This window comes from Lagopus muta, chromosome 25 (genome assembly GCF_023343835.1).
Source record: "Lagopus muta isolate bLagMut1 chromosome 25, bLagMut1 primary, whole genome shotgun sequence".
NCBI classification, from domain to species: Eukaryota; Metazoa; Chordata; class Aves; order Galliformes; family Phasianidae; genus Lagopus; species Lagopus muta.
The window spans coordinates 4,041,019-4,060,452 of record NC_064457.1 but is presented as its reverse complement, the minus strand read 5'-3'; the positions used below and the strand labels follow the sequence as shown (position 1 = coordinate 4,060,452).

General features: G+C 56.7%; 2 protein-coding genes across 3 annotated transcripts; one reads left to right on the top strand and one right to left on the bottom strand.

Annotated features, from left to right (window-relative positions):
- Nucleotides 1-67: 67 nt before the first annotated feature.
- Nucleotides 68-10,124, top strand: NMT1 (N-myristoyltransferase 1). Its single transcript, XM_048926754.1, has 12 exons — nucleotides 68-257; nucleotides 3,028-3,139; nucleotides 3,693-3,837; nucleotides 4,588-4,706; nucleotides 4,893-4,984; nucleotides 5,390-5,506; nucleotides 5,919-6,089; nucleotides 6,449-6,557; nucleotides 7,161-7,331; nucleotides 7,846-8,013; nucleotides 8,156-8,293; nucleotides 9,044-10,124. Exons 1-12 carry the CDS (start codon nucleotides 130-132, stop codon nucleotides 9,062-9,064), a joined length of 1,491 nt encoding a protein of 496 aa, XP_048782711.1. The 5' UTR covers nucleotides 68-129; the 3' UTR covers nucleotides 9,065-10,124.
- An 8-nt stretch (nucleotides 10,125-10,132) lies between these two features.
- Nucleotides 10,133-19,365, bottom strand: PLCD3 (phospholipase C delta 3). Of its 2 annotated transcripts, XM_048926752.1 has the most exons (15): nucleotides 19,207-19,365; nucleotides 16,980-17,138; nucleotides 15,461-15,689; nucleotides 14,733-14,862; nucleotides 14,125-14,350; nucleotides 13,286-13,487; nucleotides 13,015-13,159; nucleotides 12,782-12,934; nucleotides 12,591-12,716; nucleotides 12,152-12,311; nucleotides 11,669-11,785; nucleotides 11,449-11,597; nucleotides 11,169-11,304; nucleotides 10,690-10,839; nucleotides 10,139-10,621 (listed from the first exon to the last, which is right to left on the bottom strand). In XM_048926752.1, exons 1-15 carry the CDS (start codon nucleotides 19,268-19,270, stop codon nucleotides 10,533-10,535), a joined length of 2,235 nt encoding a protein of 744 aa, XP_048782709.1. In that variant the 5' UTR covers nucleotides 19,271-19,365; the 3' UTR covers nucleotides 10,139-10,532. The 2 variants fall into 2 exon arrangements, with proteins under 2 accessions (XP_048782710.1, XP_048782709.1); XM_048926753.1 differs by lacking the exons at nucleotides 15,461-15,689; nucleotides 19,207-19,365 and having other exon boundaries at nucleotides 10,133-10,621; nucleotides 14,733-14,867.
- Nucleotides 19,366-19,434: the final 69 nt, after the last annotated feature.

Genomic DNA, 19,434 nt, shown 5'->3' with positions numbered 1-19,434 from the left:
CCGCCCACGCCCAGTCCGGCCCACGCCTACCCGCGCGGACTACCGCTCCCGGCATGCCCGGCGGCGCGCTACCCAATCACAGCGCGCTTTGTTGTGGGGGTGCGGCAGCCGCCGAGGCCCCGTTTCAAGATGGCGGACGACAGTGAGACAGCAGTGAGGCGGCCGCTGGCGAGGCCTCAGCGGCCGTCGGCGGAGGAGAACGACCACGAGCACTGCAGCGACTGCGAGAACGAAGCGGAGCGCGGCTCGAAGCGGGGGTGAGCGCGGCGCGGGGGCGGCCGCGGGGCCCATGGAGGTGGGCAGCGGCCGGGAAGTCAGCGCCGCCCCGCCCCTGGCGCGCGTTGATTGGCCGGCAGATAACATCGCGCGTTGCGATTGGACGAGCCGTTTGTCGGTCGGCCTGGGGGCGGGCCGTTTAGCTTCCATTCACTCCTATGTGTGAGAGCGTGTGCTGAAGCTGCGGGGTCGGGCCCGATCGTGGCGTGGATGGAGGCGGGGGGCGGAGACCTCGGGGATTCTTGCAGTTTTATGCCGAATTCTGGGTGCTTTGGTTTGTGCCATCCTCCTGCCTGCAGCCCCCGCTGGCTCCTACAGCATCGCCGTGTCACCCAGTGCCACCTGCTTGGCACCCATCAGCGCAGTGCTGGGGACACGAGGTGTGAAGCGATGACACAGACACTAGCAGTGATCCCACACCATTCGCACTGAGGTTTTGTGCCTCTGCCTGGCACATCCCAGCCTCACCAGGCTCCCACCTGCATCCTAGGAACGGCCTTTCTCTTCCCATCAGCAGTGATCTTGCCTGTCTGGTAATAAAAGGTCATGCAAGACATACTACAGAAGCTGTTTTACAGCAGCATAGATGTGCATTTCTATTTTATTTGCCTCCTGGGTGTGGCATCATGTTTCCTTTTAATGGGTTTAGCCATGCTTGGAAAGGTTTCTCTTTTCCTCTGCTCTTACATGATTAGGTTTGCAGGAACCAGGACCAAGCAGAGAGCAGACATGGCATTTAATCACTGCTACTGTGCTTTCTCGGCATGATTTCCCAGTACAGCTGTTCAGATGAATGGTGGCTGATGAGTGAGCTGGGTTAGGAAGGGTTGGGTGCCGTTGAGCAAGTCACATAGTCATTAAATTTGGAGGAGTCCTCTAAGATCATCCAGTCCAACCCCAACCCATCCCCACCAGATCCATCCGCTCCATGAACTCCACTCATAGAACATTAAGGTTGGATAAGACCTCTAAGATCATCCAGTCACACTTCAACCCATCCCAATGTCCACTAACCATGTCCCCCAGTGCCACATCTGCAAGGGCACGAGGTGAGTGCTGTCCCCAGCACAGAGCTTTGTGCGGTTTTTGGGAGCTGTGCCTGGGGCTGTCCCTCTGCCAGTGCCCAGTTTGTGCTTGGAGCCATCAGCTCTTGGCTCTAGGCTGTAGGAACTCAGCACTATTACTGAGCGATAGCAGCACTTCCTTTCCTTTTAAGGACAGGAAGGAGGAATTGACATCCCCCGCCCTGGTTCTGTGTCAGCGCTGGGAAGTGGCTCTGTGGTGAAGCACAGAGTTCATTTTCCAACAGAGAAACTTTTCACACTTTCATGTTTATTCTCATTTCCTTTGTGTGGAAGCGGTGTTTCGTTGCTGTTTCTGGTTTGCTGCAGAACACATCACAGTGATGATGTCCCGCCATCTGCCCGCCCCCACAGCCTAATGAGATTACCTGCACCCAATTAGCCACACAATTAGTTTGTCAGGAGGATTTTCCAGCATCTAAATGTGGAACAGACACAGCTCCTCATCCACCACCTCTCTGATTTCTAAGCATGGAGGTGTTTGAGGAGTTGGAATCACAAAAAGGTTTTGGTTTGATGGGACCTTAAAGCTCATGCAGCTCCACCTCCCCTCACCATGGGCTGGTGATGCCCTGCTGGCTGCTTCCCGTCACCTCATCTTGTGCCTTAACATCTCTTTCAAGAATCATTAAGGTTGGAGAAGACCTCCAAGATCACCAAGCTCCACCCAACTCGTCCCTGCTATGCCAGTAGCCCATGTCCCGAAGTACCCAGATAGGTCTGGTAGCGCAGCTGGTGTGCCTTTCTCCACCCATGTTATCTGTCAGAGCAGCTCTTGGGTTGACGAGATAGGAGAGGAAAAAGGCTGTGAGCACATCTGGGAGAGCTGTGGGCTCGAGGCAGAGCTGTCTGTTCACTGACAGATGGGATGGAGAGCAGCCCCGTGCACTGCGATTGGGGATGTTTGCAATTCGTGCAGGGCACGGGGGTTAATTTGGGGAGTTGGAGGGGATTGTACACGCTATTTGTTTTGCTAAATGGACTTTAAAATAGAAAATACCTCTAACCGTTGGTATTTGCTTTGCTAAGTGGGTTTAAAATTGAAAATCCCTCCAAGCACGGCTGTGAGTCCCAAGGACTCCGGCGTAGCTCCCATTCTCTGCATTACATTTCCTCTGTGCTTTGCCTGATGGGCTGCATTCATTCCCCAGCTGAAATCTGCTGAAGTGGAACACTCAGCTCTGATTTCTTCCTGCTCACGACATCTTCACTCATAAATCAGGGAGGTTTTTTTCCCCTCTTCTACCTGTTGGTAAAATAATTCCGCTTGGGCTGAACTTGTTAGCAGGAGTTTGGAGTGGAGAGATGCTGTGTGGGTCCATGGACCGAAGACGTATCCACACACACAGAGACCTCTTGGCTTTGGCAATGGGGTTTCTCCTGGTGTGGAAGCTGCTGGAGCCTCTAGCCATGGAGGCAGGCAGCCCTTGGTCCTGGCCACCAGCTCAGATGGCCCCAGTGCATCCAGAAGTGCCTCCAACCTCAACCAATGCATGGTCCTCAGCTGGAGGACAGGGGAAGGAAGGGGACTGTGAGGCCAGGGCTTGGAACAGGGAGCTTTTATTTTCCTTAGGGTGTTTCAGAGACTGTGTAAGTGTCCTCAAAAAAAAAAACAACACCAAAAACAAACCAGCCCAAAAACTGCAATGATGTTTCTTTTGTTCCCTAGTGGCTTGAGTCCAGTGAATGACAGCGGAGCCAAAAAGAAGAAAAAGAAACCAAAACGGAAGAAAGAAAAAGGAGGAGATCAGCCCGACCAGGCTCAGGACCAGCCAATGAAGGTGAACATCTCAAACCTTTCAGGGCAGTCAAAATTACCCCGGTGCTGACACTGCCTGCTGTTGTATTCAGGCACTTGGCTGCTCGAAAGCCTTCATGTTCAGAGTGATTTCCTGGCTCAGTGCATGGGAATTCCCACTGCTGTGGGAGGTGTTGCTGCAGGGTGAATGCAGCCCGTTGCTGGGTATCAAAGCCAGCTCCACTGAAAGGCTCAGACTGGCGCCTCTCAGCTGCTCTTCCCGAAATCAGAGCGGGGATGGCAGGGAACGGCCGCTCTGTGCCACCATGCCTGGCTGCCAGCACAACAAACCCATTTTCCTACACTTGGACAACATTCCCTGGTGTTGATTTTTGTTTAATTAACATAAGAACAGCAGCAGGGGCTGTCTGCCCCTCTTGGCTTTGCCCTGGACTAGCAATGAGAGCCTTGGGAAGGAGCATGGGAGGTGCAGGGTTTGTCCCTACCCCATTGGTACCCCCCAGCACTCCTCACGAGGAGCTGAAACACAGACCTACAAGCTCAGCATCCTCATTTCATCTTTTTTTTTGCCCCAGGTCAACTCTTTGCCCGCTGAGAGGATCCAGGAGATTCAGAAAGCCATTGAGCTCTTCTCTGTAGGCCAGGGCCCTGCCAAAACCATGGAGGAGGCCAGCAAGCGCAGCTACCAGTTCTGGGACACGCAGCCAGTGCCCAAGCTCGGTACGTGGCCCGGAGCCCCCAGGCTGTCCCAAGAAGCCCTCACAGGAGATGGGAGCATAGTATGTAGGTTCATCTGAAGTTGTTGTGGCTGCAGATTGTCTGCACAATCTTCACAAGGCAGTTCCCAACACTTCTTGCTGCAAACGCTGCGTGTGATTCCCTTTTCATGCTGTCAGCACCCGTCCGAGGCTTTGTTTGGTCTCAAAGGGCTGTTTGCTGGAAGTGATACCCAGCTTTGGTCCCTCTTTGTGCTTGTGCTGGGAAATCATTGTGGAATACCAAAGGCACGGGGTTACCGAGGCAGCAAAGCCTGGTTTGTGTTTGCCCCTTTCACCAGAGGATCCTGACGTGGCAAACATCGCCTCTGTGCCCATAAACCCCATTAGTTGGGAGGTACAGCATGAAAGGGGTGGGGAAGGAGAGGCACCAAACAGCCACAGTGCACCAAACTGCTGACTGTGCTCTGGCTGACTGCCCCACTGTCCATCTCAGTGTTTTAGGCATGCAGTGTTACATGGATGAGCACTTCCAGAAGCGGAGGTGGGGACAGTTCTTGCTGTGGGCTTTGTTTGCCTCCTCATTGCCTGGAAACTTTTTCAGTGCCATTTGAAGGCAATTCCTCAGCACTGGGGTGTGCATCTTTTGACAGCCATGCTGTCTTTGCCTGCATGAGGGCTGAGGTGCTGAGAGCCCAGAGCAGGTGCTGTGGGGATGGAGGTGATTTTCATAGTTCCCTGCTCTCTTTGGCAGGAGAGGTGGTGAACACCCACGGCCCCGTTGAACCAGACAAGGACAACATCCGCCAGGAGCCATACACTTTGCCCCAGGGCTTCACCTGGGACGCGCTGGACCTTGGAGACAGAGGCGTGGTGAGTAGGGGCAGCTCAGTGTGTGAGTCCCCATCGCATGGTTCAGTGCTTTGACGTCTGGAAGTGATTTTTGGAGTGCTGAAGCCACACCAGAAGTGTTCTGGATCCTGGTTCAGGGCTGCTGGCTTCAGCAGGTGAACAGTGCTGGTTGAATAACTCGCTTGACCTGCTTGATCTCTCCTCCAGCTGAAGGAGCTGTACACGCTGCTGAATGAGAACTACGTGGAAGATGATGACAACATGTTCCGCTTCGACTACTCTCCTGAGTTCCTGCTGTGGTGAGTGGCAGCGCAGCCGCAGAGCAGAGGGTGTGGGATGCTGCGGGCTCAACCCCGGCCAGAGCACTGCAGCTGCTTCCCAGTGACCCAGAGCTGCAGGATGAAGGTGACTGCCAAGTAACGCTGCCAGCAGTAGCACTTGGAGACCTGTTATAGCTGAGCTGCTGTTTCCTCGGGGCATTTGTGAATCGAGGAGTGTTGATTTCTTCCTGTGTCAGGCCAGAAGGAGCAGGAATGCCTCCCAGTGTTCCTGCAGTGTCACTCTGTGGTCACCTCTTGTCCTCCTGCCTGGGTGTCTCGGTGGCCTGGAGCAGGTTTGGGGATGTTTCAGGGAGGCAGCAGGAGGTGCATGTAGAACCTCGGGTGTGCTGTGTGCTGTGATCACAGCGTGTGTCTCTCCTCCAGGGCGCTGCGTCCCCCAGGCTGGCTGCCCCAGTGGCACTGTGGTGTCAGAGTGGTCTCCAGCAAGAAGCTGGTTGGGTTTATCAGTGCGATTCCTGCCACCATCCACATCTATGAAACGTAAGTTCTGCTCGCATGAGTTTCTCATCCTGTCCCTTGGTGGCATTCCAGGCCGATGCCCTTCAGCCATGGAGATGCTTGGCTGCTTGGAGGATAAGACTGGGGATATTTAGGATGGGCTGCAAGGTTCTGTGCAAGGATGCCATGTAGCTAACAGCCGTGAGGGCTGTTTTCACCATGAGTGAGATGAGCGTAGAGCTCTGCCCCACAGAAATCCAGAGCTGGTTGGAGACTATTTCCTGGGGAAACCTCGTGTGGCAGCTTCAAGGAGAGCTCTCCAAAGCCAGACCTTGCTCCTTGACCTCCCATGGGCCTTGTCTGTGTTTCAGGGGAGCTGGAATTAAATTGCTCAGGGCGTTGGATCCCGCTCAGCACAGTTGGGTCTCACGCTTTGCATTGTTTCTTTCCACAGAGAGAAGAAGATGGTGGAGATAAACTTCTTGTGTGTCCACAAAAAGCTGCGTTCAAAACGAGTGGCTCCGGTCCTGATCCGTGAGATCACACGAAGGGTTCACCTGGAGGGGATCTTTCAGGCTGTTTACACAGCAGGAGTGGTGCTGCCAAAGCCTGTGGGGACATGCAGGTGAGCTCCAGTTCTCTGAAAAGATTTAGGACTGATGAAAAGCTCTGCCCCTTGTGCTGCAGAGGATGGGGATGGCTGCACTTATCGGTGTGGGGCTCCCTGAGGCAGCACACGTCAGCCTCAGCCCAGGTTTCTCCTCCCTGCAGTGTCCTTCAGGGATTATCCCAGCAGCTTTGCTTAAGCTGCTCCTTTATCACAAGGCAGGAGGCTCTGCAGCACACGCTCTTGTTTTTCTCTCCTGGAGCTCCTGGCCGTCCCCTTTGCAGTGTTCTCGCTTGCCCTCTCATGGCAGCTTTGAGAACCTTGCACTCCTTCCCGCTGCCCAGGAACGACCTCCCCCAGCAGATGTGTTTGTGCAGGTACTGGCACCGCTCCCTGAATCCTCGGAAACTCATCGAGGTCAAATTCTCCCACCTGAGCAGGAACATGACTATGCAACGCACCATGAAGCTTTACCGGTTGCCCGAGGTGGGTGAGCTGGGAGTTGGACACACACAGACCTCAGCAGAGGCTGAATCCTCTGCATGGAGAGCGGGCATTGGTTTATGTAAATAGCTTTATCGAGCCATTAGGTTTTATTTAATCATTGCTTATTTTACCCGGGTACCTGCATTTTGAGGGTGACTCCTGGCAACCACAGGACCCCTGCGATCTTTTGTTTCACGGTGACTCACATCCCATCCTCCTGGTAGAACAGGAATGCAGAAGTGACAGCCCTCATCTGTCCAAACGCAGCCTCATGGTGACCTTGAGTTGGGTCAGTCCCTCATTCCTCAGTCACACTGATGGGTTCTGGTGCCGCCGTTGTCCTGCTGGGGAACTTCCCCATCTGGATAGAGGAGAAAAACAAAGCGTTCTGATTGCCACCACCTGCGCTGCCCTTGTTTGTTTCCTTCTGGTGGTGGGAGCTGTCTGTCTCATTTGGAGGAGGCTGCTTTTCTATAGCTGCTGCTTTTTGAGCAGAAAGTCAGACCCACATCTCAGCTCAGAGGCATCTGGGGAGTGAAGGCATTCCTTTGGGGACAAAGCTGCCCTATACGTGGTGCCAATGACTTTTCTTGCTTTCTGCAGACCCCCAAGACTCCAGGCTTGCGGCCAATGGAGCACAAAGACATCCCTGCAGTGCACAAGCTCCTGACCGAGTACCTGAAGCATTTCCACCTGACGCCCGTCATGAGCCAAGAGGAGGTGGAGCACTGGTTCCTACCTCAGGAGAACATCATCGACACCTTCGTGGTGGAGGTGAGGGGGAGGAACGAGGCAGGGCTGTTCTCTTGGGATCATCTTGGTGTGAGCTGCTGCAGGGCGCTGCTTCCCATGTGGGGAGAGCTGCCCCAGCTCTCAGGGAGCCCTTAGAATTGTAGAATCATTGTGGTTGGAAAAGACCTCCAAGATCACTGAGTCCAACCCCAAGCCATCCCCACCATGCCCATCAACCACGTCCCCAAGTGCCACATCTCCACATTTTGATGGCAGGGAAACTAAAAGGGCATTTCCAGAGGAGGCAGAAACAAAGTGATGCATATGAAATCCAGTCCAAGGCCATAACTTCAAACCCATCCATACAGCACGTACAGCAGTGTGAAACTGAGAACGCTGTGTGGAAATTTAGGGAGTTTCACCCCTCCAGGAAAGAGCTGGGTGGTCTGAGAGCAGAGAAGAGAGCAGATCAGTGCTCCCATGCTACAGTTTAAAGGCTCTGGGCAGGCATTAACCCAGCCCTGACACGCTGCGGTGTCACATTTTTGCCTTTCAGAGCACCCCAGGGGAGGTGACAGACTTCCTGAGCTTCTACACGCTGCCCTCCACCATCATGAACCACCCGACCCACAAGAGCCTGAAAGCTGCTTACTCCTTCTACAACGTCCACACCAAAACGCCTCTCATCGACCTCATGAGCGACGCTCTCATCCTCGCCAAGTCGGTGAGCACAGCGGGGCTGGGCGGCTTGGAGCCTCATCATCCTCATATTTTGGGGTGCAGAGAGCCAGAGAGGGGTCAGGAAGCACTCACACGGGAGAACTGCCCGGCACATAAGCTGATGGCTTTGTATTTTGCTCGTACAGAAAGGATTTGATGTCTTCAATGCACTGGATCTCATGGAAAACAAAACTTTCCTGGAGAAGCTGAAGTTCGGGATTGGGGACGGGAACCTGCAGTATTACCTGTACAATTGGAAATGTCCCAGCATGGCACCAGAGAAGGTGAGTGGGGTCCTCCAGCCCAGAGGACCTGAGGGACAGGCTCCAGAGGTGGGGAGTTGCAGCTGAGAGGAGGTTGTGGGCTGGCAGATACACAGCGGTGGGCGCAGCGGTCCTTCCTGTGTGCCTTGAATGCAGTGTGCAGCACTACGGCTGTGTGTCAGCCTGGTGCAGGACACCATGGTGGGACAATACCAACAGGAGCCCCTCTGGAGGGAGCTGAACTGCTCCACTGCACGGCATTGTGGCTCAGCATCCATCGCACTCCCAGGGAGTCCTGGGTGGGATGGGAACCACGCTGGGTGTAGCCCTGGAGAGCCGGGCGCCGTCCTGCTGTGCAGCACAGTGCTCCTGCAGTCTGCCCATCGCGACAGCTCATTAATACTAATGGCATTCATTAGGGTCTCTGCCATCCCGAAGGCAGGAGAGCCCGCAGAAGCTCGTTAGAGGTGTGAGGGCTGACAGGTGTGGAATTAGGGATTTCTGACACCTCCAGCTGCGAAGTCCGGGCTGATCTGAGTCACGCAGCTCCCACAGGGCACAAATCCACGCAGCTCAGCGCAGCTTTGCTCCACCACTGAGCTCCCAGGGATCTCTGCAGGGCTGCTCGAGCAGCTCCTCACCGGAGAGCTGGCGGGTTTGGGGCTGCAGCCCTCCCAGCAGCAATGGGCCGGGAGTTCCGTCCATCCCGGCTGGGTTTGAGGTAGGAGACAGTCACTTGTCGCTTGCAACCCACATCTCTTTGCTCTCCAGGTTGGACTGGTGTTGCAGTAAGTGACCCTGTGAGGATGGCACGCTGTCACTGAGGAGCCTGGCCTGGCTGAACGTGGCACCACGTGGAAGTGAGCCAGCCCTGCCAGCCCCGACTGATGTCACCGACTGCATCCCCAGGCACCAGCAGTGCTCTCCTTTGTTTTGAATTAATTGCATCCTCCTAAAGACATGATCAAGGGAATGTAACTGCTGAAACTAGCTCATGATTGGCATATAATGGAGTTAACGGGTGAATAATAAAAGTATATATTATATATATTTTAAATCTTTCCTGTTCCAAATTGGCACGAATGCATTCAGCTGCTGAAGGCTACCACCTGCTCCTTGGTGCCATCCCTCCCTGCTTGGGAACACCTCAATATTTGGTTTTAAGGGCTATTTGTGCAAGCAATGCCTTGTCCCTTCTCCTCCCCAGCCTCGGAGACTTGAAGCCTCAGGGCGAAGATGCAGGGGACCCAGCTTGGAGCACATCCACATCCGCCACCCCAGGCCACCTCGGCGCACTGTGCTCAGATGTTTTTCTCTCCACGCCACCGAAGTCCAGCCTGCATGCCCTACAACGTGCCATCAGCCTTCCTGGGGGCTCAGCTGCTCCCAGTGCCTCCTGCACAGGCTCAGAATCAGGACCAGATTCGTCCATGGAACCCTTTTTCCCGAGAAGACGTCTGTTTCCATCGCTCCATTGCTCTCGATCTCCACGCCAAAGGTTTCAGAGCTGCACGTGCCCATCTATGCACTCCCAGTGTCCCTGTCCCCCTACTATGCAAGCAGCTCTGCATCCCCTCCTGTGCCCCACAGAGCCAAGAGCCGCCCTGCACTGGTGATGGGGACATCAGCTACAAGTACTGAGCTGGGAGCACGTGGGACTTTCTGGGGCTGTGGGACAGTGGGGTGAACCAGGCTTCAACAAGCCCCCAGCACTGGGGAAAGCATCAGAAAAGGGGGCTCAGCCATTTCCCCCTGCATCTCCTCCCTTTGTCCCCAGAGCCACCCCTCCTGCAGGTGACAGCAGGTGAAGGGGACACGGGGCAAGCTGTTCAATAAACCTTTATTCAATCCACTGGGCACCGGGTACAAATCTCTGTCAACAGTTCTCAAGCACCAAACCATGTGGTTTGCGCCACGGCTGTGGAGGCAGGGTCTCCTTGGGGACATTGTGGCAGGCACCATCCCTGCAGCCCAAAGGAATCGGGATGGAGCCAGTGAAGCTGCTGTCACCATCATGTCCCTCCAGATGCATTGGGAACATGGTGGCTGGGCCACCCCATCCTGGTTGTCACCATGTCCCCATCTCCTCCTGGTCTCAGCCAGAGGGGAAAAGTGGGGTGTGAGCGCAAGCAATTGGGACACAGGCAGGGTCCTCTACCCAACTGGAGACCCCAGGCAGCCCTGCTGTCACCCTGGCTGGACAGCAGTGTCCCCATTCTGTCCCTGCACCCCATTCAGGAGCGCGTTTGCCATGGGGACATCATGGGCGTTTGCATGTGACGTGCACAAAGAGCGTGGCAGGGGCCAGGGACGCGCCATCCTTGGAGAGCAGGTGGATGTGGCGGTACCCTGGGGACAGAGCAGGCACCGAGTAGGAGACCCGGGGTTGTCCCCTCCCCCAGTAGGGGGGCACCCACCTTCTCGCATGCTGCCCAGCGGCAGCGTGAACTGCCCCACGAAGTCATTGCAGGAGGTGCTGTCGTGGTCCTCCACCACAAAGCGCACCAACGCCAGCTCAGGGACCCGCAGCTGGAACGTGAGCGTCTCCTCCCAGCGTGGGTTGAAGCCTACAGGAGTGCGTCAAGGGGGGTCATTGCCCAGGGAATGGGGAACAGTGGGAGCAGGCTGAGATGAGCTGGGAGGAATGGGGACCGTTATGGGGTCAGGCTGAGATGAGCTGGGAGGAGTGGGGACCAAACTGGGGCCGGGTTGAAATGTACCGAGAGGAATGAGGATCATAATGGGACAAGTTGAGATGTACCAGGTGGAATGGGATGGCACTGGGATATACTGGAGGAAAAGGTGGGACCAGGCTGGGGTATATTAAAAGAAATGGGGATTATAATGGGACTGGGTTGATGTGCACTGAGAGGAATGGGGATAATAATGGGATCACCGTTGTTGCTCCTGTAGGTGGTTTGCTGCTTGCTGCAGTCTGCCGTCACCCCATAGATCTCCACTCTGACAAAAGGGTCCACGATGGAGCTGAGCTTCTCCCGGTTCAGCTTTGGCAGCTGCTGTGCCGTGATGACCTGGGGACAACAGGGGAACAGGATGACACTGTGGGGGTCCCTGTGGGAAGGGACATTGGGAAGGCATGGCGGGTGGCACGTGGCTGGACATGGGGTTGGTGTCACCCATACGGGATGCAGGCAGCAGCAGTAGGGGAGCCTCACCCTGATGCACAACACGAGGGGGTGGGGGCTGCCGCTGTGGGGGTTGAGCAGGAATTGGGGTTTCAGCACGTAACCACAACCCCCGTTGCCCAGGAAGCGCCCGGTGTTCAGGTCCATCTCATAGCCTGGCGTCTGGAAGTTGAGGGCCACTGCAGGGACAGAGATGGGGCCATTGGGGTGGATGTTGCATCTCAGGGGATGTATGGGGCTGAGGGCTCACCCAGCTGGCAGCCGGCGTTCCACATCTCCTGGGGGTTGTAGTTGGAGGAGGTCATCTTCAATCCCAAAGGGTAGACGCGGCTCAGCTGCCGGGAGGTGTAGCGCACAAACGTGGGGCCTGAGTGGGACAGTTGGGTGGGGTGGGGGCCACATGGTGCCACGGACCTCAAAACCTGACCCCAAAACCTGTCCCCAAACTTCAGACCCTGACCTTGAGTCTGGATCCCAATGGACCACAAAACCTGACCTTCATCCCAACCCCAGACCTGATCCCAAACAGACACACTGCACCCAAACGCCAGATCCCAAATGTTGACCTTTCCACCAGAGCCCCCATTCCCACCAGTCCTGAGCATCTTGTGCCAATGCCCAAACCCAGCCCATGGGCCACCTCAGCAACCACAACCTTGTGTCCTGGAGTGGCCAGAGCAGCTCTGTCCTCATCTCTGTCCCTGACCCCCTGTCCCCATCCCACTGCCTTTACCTGCCTCCTTGATGAGTTTCCGAGCCTTCCTTTCGCTGAAGGAGGACATCTCATAGGGCCGGGGCTGCTGTAGGGCCTGGGCCAGGCCGGGGAAGGGGGTGGCCTGGCAGTACACCACCATGGCTGACAGCTCTGGGGCCACATGGGAAGCATCTTTGGCCTGTGGAGTCACCCCAAAGTGATGGAGGTGCCAAAGCAATGGACATCCCAAGATGTCAGATACCCCAAAGCAAAGGACAACTCAAAGCAATGGACATCCCAACATGTCAGATACCCCAAAGCAAAGGACAACCCAAAGCAATGGACATCCCAAGATGTCAGATACCCCAAAGCAAAGGACAACCCAAAGCAATGGACATCCTAAGATGTTAGTCCAAAGCATGGACAGCCTAAGATGATAGAGACCCCAAGGTGATGGAGACCCCAAAAAATTGACAACCTGCAGCCTGTCCTCTTCCTCTGTCTCCTCTTCCTCCTCTTCATCCAGGATGGAGGTGACACTGCAGGTCTCACTCTGCAGCTCTGGCAGCTTCTTGCCCTTCACCAGGACTTTCCCCTTCAGCTGCTGCGGGACGAAGGGCCGAGCTCAGGTGCTTGGGGACACGGGGACACCACAACAGATGGCCTTACCTCTGGGGACGGGAGGACACTGGGGTCCTGTCCTTCCAGGGGCTGTGTCAGCAGCATGTCCCCAAGGATGGCCTTCATGTGCCGCGCCATGGTGGCCTGCTGCTGCACCCCGCAGTGGTTCTCCAGCGAGAGGATGACGGGGTATGGCGATCGCTGGGAGGTGGGGATGGGAGTGGGCAGCACTGAGCACCAGCACCCAGTGCCCAACCCAGGGCTGATGGCGCCAGCCTTACCTTGAAGGCGTAATCGCGGATAGCCTCGATGACATCACGGAAGAGGATCTTGGAGGTGAACATATGGCCATGGCAGACGATGGGCTCCCCATCGGGACCCTCCCAGCAGTCCAGCTCCACGCAACGGCATCCCATCATCAGTGCCCTGCACCGCAGGATGAGTCCCCCCATCACCCCATGTCACTCACATCATCCAGTGAGTCCCCACGTCACCCAGTCCACCACCACTGGATCAGTACTTGTGTCACCCGGGCCACCCCACGGCACCCACCTGGCATAGGCTTCGGTGCTGCTGGTGCCTCCAATCTGGTTGCGGGTCAGGTAGGTGTTATGGGATGAGGAGATGAAGTAGTGGCACAAGGGCTGGCTCATGTCCTGGTGTACCTGCGTGTGCTCCTGGTTGAGGATGTCACCAGCAGCTGACAGGAGGTACATCGTGAAGCCATCCAGTGTCATCAGGCCCTGCTGCCGGGCTGGGGGAGGTGGCAAAGGTGGCACCTCATGGGTTGTCCCCACATGGATGTCCCCTGGCACTGCCATGCTCGCCCCAGACACCGTGGCACACAGATGACATGCAAGTCCCATTCATTGGGTGTCTTCCATCCCTTCACTGCCTTGACCACCATGGACACGGCATGGTGGCACCCACAAGAGGTGGAGGTCCTCTCTCCCCACCCCAATGTTCCCCACTTAATAGGTCACTAAGACACAAATGTCCCCTTGGCGTCCCATCTCCTCCTGCTGTCTCCTGGCATATTCACCTTTGGGTTGGCACTATGGCACACAAGGCACATGGAAGTCCCTTGGTGTATTTCCCGCATCCTGCTGGTTACAGGGACACGGAGGTGACTGCTCCCAACCTGCTGCCCTGTGGCAGTGCCACATTCACCCTTGGGATGGCAATAGGGCACAGGGAGGTCCCTTGGTGTCCATCCCAACCTTCATGTCCATGACCAAAATAGGGCAAGGCCACCTCCGTGGAAGGGTGAGGGGGACAACGGGGCAAAGGGACACTCTGTCCAGCCCTGCAGAATCTCAAGCCCACATCCCCATGGCACCCGTTCTGCCCTTCAGCCACCCACCCTCCAGCGGGGACGTCCCCATCCCTACCCTTCTCGTTGAGCTCATGGGCACAGATGATGGCACAGGCCTGGTGTAGGGTGCCCTCCTCGCCCTGGTCCTGCAGGAAATCCCGCAGCTCCTCGGCCGACAACACGCAGTCCTCACCCGAATAATGCCCAAAGAGCTCCTCCAGCTCCGGGCGCCGCAGCAGCCGCCGGCAGAAGTCCTCCAGCTCCCGGTCCTCCAACCGCCCATCACCGGAGTGGTCACATTCCTATGGGACGGCAGCCATTGGCCCTAACCCCAAAGGACCCACCTGGCCTGGGATGTGTTTGGGAGCTTCAGCTACCCAGGGGCACCCATGGAATGTGCAAGTCCCATTGGGTGTCTTCCACCTCTTCACTGCCTTGACCACCGTGGATGGGGCATGGTGACACCCAGTGATTCTTTGTCCCCATCCCAACAGGGGGATCCTGGGGCCTCGTGGGTCACCTTGGGTCTGTGTGAGTCATGTCCTTCTGTCATTGTCCCCAGTCCCCCATCCCCTGGGTTATGCAGCTGTGTGGGTCATGTCCCCTCTGTCATCGTCCCCAGCCCTCTACCCTCTGGTTTAGGCTGGTTGGTGACAGACAGGGACGTCAGGTGACAGAGAGTACCTTGAAGAGCTGGTGGGCGTAGGCATTGTCCATGTGGATGTTGGCCATGCGCAGCATGATCTGCACCTCCTGGAAGCACATCCTGTTGTCCTTGTCCTTATCGGCACGCTGCAGCATGCCATGGATCCAGCTACGCTGCGTTAAGGAAAGCACCCAAACTGTCCCCAAGTTGTCCCCAGCATATCCCCAAGATACCCCAAGACTGCCCCAAGCTTTCCTCAAGATGTCCTTAAACTGTCCCCAAGCTGTCCCCAACACGTTTCCAAGATATCCCCAGACTGCCCCCACGCCGTCCCAAGCTGTCCTCAGGAGGTCCCCAAGATACACCCAGGCTATCCCCAAGATGTCCACCTCACCTTCCCAGCATGTCCCCAGACTGTCCCCAGGCTGTCCATGAGATGTCACCAAGATGTTCCTCAGGCTGTGCCCAAATTATCCCCACAGTGTCCCAGACTGTCCTCAAGCTATCCCCAACACGTCCCCACGACGTCTCCAGGCTGTCCATGAGATGCCCCTGGATGTCTCCAAGGTGTCCCCAAGCTGTCTCCAAACTCCTCCCAAGGTGTCCCCAGGCTGCCCCAACACATCCCCGCGAGATGTTGCCAAGCTGTCCTCAGGCTGTCCCCACGATGCCCCCACGATGTCCCCAGGCTGTCCACGAGATGTCCCTGGATGTCTCCAAGATGCCCCCAGGCTGTTCCCAGGACCCCGCTGAGCCCATAGGATACTGCTCGAGCCTCTCCCGCTGGCTCATGCCCCGCAGCCTCCCCCGCAGCGTGCGGAGCCCCCGCACCCAGCGCAGTGCCACGTCCTCATCCCGTGCCCCCAGGTCCAGGTTCCTGCGCCCGCCCTCGAAGGCGATGGTGAAGCAGTTCCACTCAGGGATGGCACAGCCGTACCGGCGCAGCCCCTCCGAATGGTGCCCCCGGTGCACCGACACAATGTGTGCAACGGAGACTGCGGGGACACAGGGATGGTTCCAATGAGCACCACGCAGGGACACCAGAGCCAACCAATGTCCCCTTGGGCTGCGCCGAAGACGAGAATCCCAGGCAAGACAGAGAGGAAACGGGAGGCAACGGGATACCCTGAGAGGCACTGGAAGGCACTGGAAAGTACTGGGATGCAATGGCAGGAGCTGGGATGCAATGAGGTATATAGGGAGGCATTGCGATGCAATGGGATACAGTGGGAGGAAATGGGATGCACTGAGATGTAATGGGAGGAAAAGAGACACAATGGGATGCAACGGGTTATGCTGGGATGCAATGGGATACACTGGGAGGCACTGGGATGCAATGGGATGCAATAGAAGGAACTGGGATGCAGTGGGATACATTGAAGGCACTGGGATACAGTGGGATGCAGTGGGATATACTGGCATGTACTGGGATGCAATGGTATAGACTGGGATACATTGGGACACAATGATATGCACTGGGATGCAATGGGATGCATTGTGAGGCACTGGGATGCAATTGGAACCACTGGGAGTCATGGGGATGCAATGAGATGCAATGGGAGGCAATGGGATCCAATGGGATATGCTAGGAGGCACTGGGATGCAATGAGATAGAACATGGGGAGGCACTGGGATGCAATGGAATGCAAGGGGATGCAATGGGATACTCTGGGAGGCAATGGGATCCAATGGGATACAGTGAGGTGCACTGAAGGTATTGGGATGCAATGGGATACACTGGGAGGCTCTGGGATGCAATGGGATGCAATGGGATTGAACAGGATGCAATGGGATATGCTGGGAGGCTCTGGGATGCAAGGGGAGACTCTGGGATGCAATGGAATATGTTGGGAGGCTCTGGGATGCAGTGGGTTACTCTGGGATGCAATGGGATATGCTGGGAGGCACTGGAAGGCCATGGGAGGTACTGGATGCACAGAGAGGTGATGGAATGCACTGGATGCAGTGGAATGCACTGAGATGTACCAGGATGCAAGGGGGTACACTGGGATGCACTGGGAGGCAATAGGATACACAGGGTGCAGGAAGGCAATGGAATAAAATAGAATGCCATGGGATGCACTGGGAGGCACTGGTCCACGGCTGGGGCACAAAGCCTGTTTTCAGATGGGGACCATAGGGCATCACCAAGAGGGGTCTAAGGTTGGAGTCGGGGTCCCATATGGGGTCTGGGTTAGGGTTAGGATTAGGATTAGCCCACCCGGCCACACTGGGGGCCATGCCAAACCCACACCAGTGCCCCCAGCCCCAGTGCCAGCACTCACAGCTGTGTTTGGAGGCCATGCGGCCGAAGCGCCGCTCAGACACCACAGTGACCCCATCCTCCTGCAGGCGGTACCGCCGCTCCTTCGCCCGCCGTGGGGTCACCTTGAGCAGCAGGGAGCCCTGCAGCATCAGCTGGAGGTCCTCATCCTCTGACAGACCTGCAGGGGGACAGGATGGGACAGGGTTATGTGGGATGGGACAGGTGGGATGGGATGGAATTGAGTGGGGTGGGGATGGCATGGGGTGGATGGGGTAAAATGGGGATGGGATGGGGATGAGAGAATGGGGATGGGATGGGGATGAGAGAATGGGGATGGGATGGGATGGGATGGGATGGGATGGGATGGGATGGGATGGGATGGGATGGGATGGGATGGGGTGGGTTGAGGCAGGGTGAGGTGGGGTGGGGCACGGATGTGGATGGGACAGACAGTATGGGGTGGAATAGGATGGGAGTGGGATGGGGGTGGGATGGGAATGGGATGAGAGAGACATGATGGAACAGACAAGACGTAATGGGATGGGATAGGACAGACATAACAAGATGGGTCAGATAGAGTGGGAGAGATATGATGGGATAGGACAGTCAGGACAGGGTGAGATGGGACAGGACAGCCAGGATGGGATGGGGCAGAGGGGATGGGGTAGGATAGGGTGGGATGGAGTAGGGTGGGGTGGGGCAGACACTATGAGATGGCACAGACAGGACAGGACAGATGACATGGGACAGGACAGATATCATGGATGGGATGGGATGGGATGGGATGGGATGGGATGGGATGGGATGGGATGGGATGGGATGGGATGGGATGGCCACTGCAGTCAGCTCCTCTCACACTGTGCAGCCGGAAGGGATGGGACACAGCCAAGCAGTGGACACAGAGCTGTGCTCACACTGCAGAACTCTTGGCCAGAGCTGTGCAATGCCAGCAAAGCTGCTGCAATCCAGTGTGGGAGCACCAGGAGCGGGGCTGCCACCCGCCCTGCACAGCCCCAACCCTGTCCCCAGGCTGGCCACACACCCGCTCTGACGGGACATTTCCGTCCATTCTCCATGAAATCATTTCCTCCTTTTTATTTGTTTTTTGGAAGCACCCCTTGAGAACAGCCCCAGCAGCCATGCGCTGCTCTTGCAGTGGGAAATGGTTGTTCCCAACCATGGGGACCCAAACACTAGACCTGCAACCATGGGTACCCCTGGCCATAGGGACACCCCTAACCATGGGGACCCTCAATCATGGGTAATTCCAACCATGGGGATCTCTGACCACGGAGACCCCCAACTATAGGAACCCATGACTGTGGAGACCCCTGACCATGAGGACCCCCTTGACTACAGGGAACTCCAACCACAAAGAAACTCCAACTATGGGGGCTTCTGACCATTGGGACCCCTGACCATGGGGATGTCCAACCATGGGGAACTCTAGCCATGGAGACCTCCAACTGTTAGGCCCAAAATCATAGGGATCCCCCCGACCATGGGGAAACTCCATCCATGGGAATCCCTGACCATTGGACCCCCAACCATGGGGATAGCTGACCACGATGGACCCTCATCCCCATGACTATGGGGACTCCCAACCACGAGGACCCTTACGATGATGACCCCCAATTACTGGGTCCCAACCATGGAGACCCCTGACCAGGTGGACTCCCAACTATGAGGACCCCGACAATGGGCAACACCCCTGACCACAGAGACCCCCAAACCACAGGGGACTCCAACCACAGAGACCACCAATCACTGGACTCCAAACCATAGTGACACCCCTGACCTCAACAACCCCCAACCATGAGGAACTCCAACCATGGGGACCCCTGACCATGGGGAACCCCTCCAACCGTTGGACCCCCCAACCACACGGACTCCTGACTGTGGGGACCCTGACCATGGGGGACACTCCTTACCATGGGGACCCCCAACTGTGAGGAACTCCATGAACGGAGACCTCCAACCGATGGATGCCCAACCATAGAGACTCCCCTGACCACGATGACCCCCAACCGTGGGGAACCCCAACCATGGGGAACTCCAACCAAGGAGACCCCTGACCATGGGGACCCCCGATCACACGGAACCCCTCCAACCTTTGGACCCCCCAACCACACGGACCCCCAGCTACGCAGATGCCGACCATGGGGGACACTGCTGACCACGAAGACCCCCAATCAAGGAGACTCCCCCATCTTTGAGACCCCCGACCACGTTGCCCCGGCACTCACCCAACTTCTTCAAGACCCCCCCGCTCTGCTCGGGGCGGGGCCGCGCCCTCCGCCCGCAGATCATCGTACGGCGCTCCCGGGGCCGTGCGGGGCCGTGCGGGGGAGGAGCGGGGCGGAACCAGGAGGAGCCGGCATGGAGCCCGGGGGCTGGGTTTGCAGCGGAGATTTTGGATCGGGGGGGCAGGGGGGGGGGGGGGAAGGTGGGTTGCATGCACATACATGTGCGTG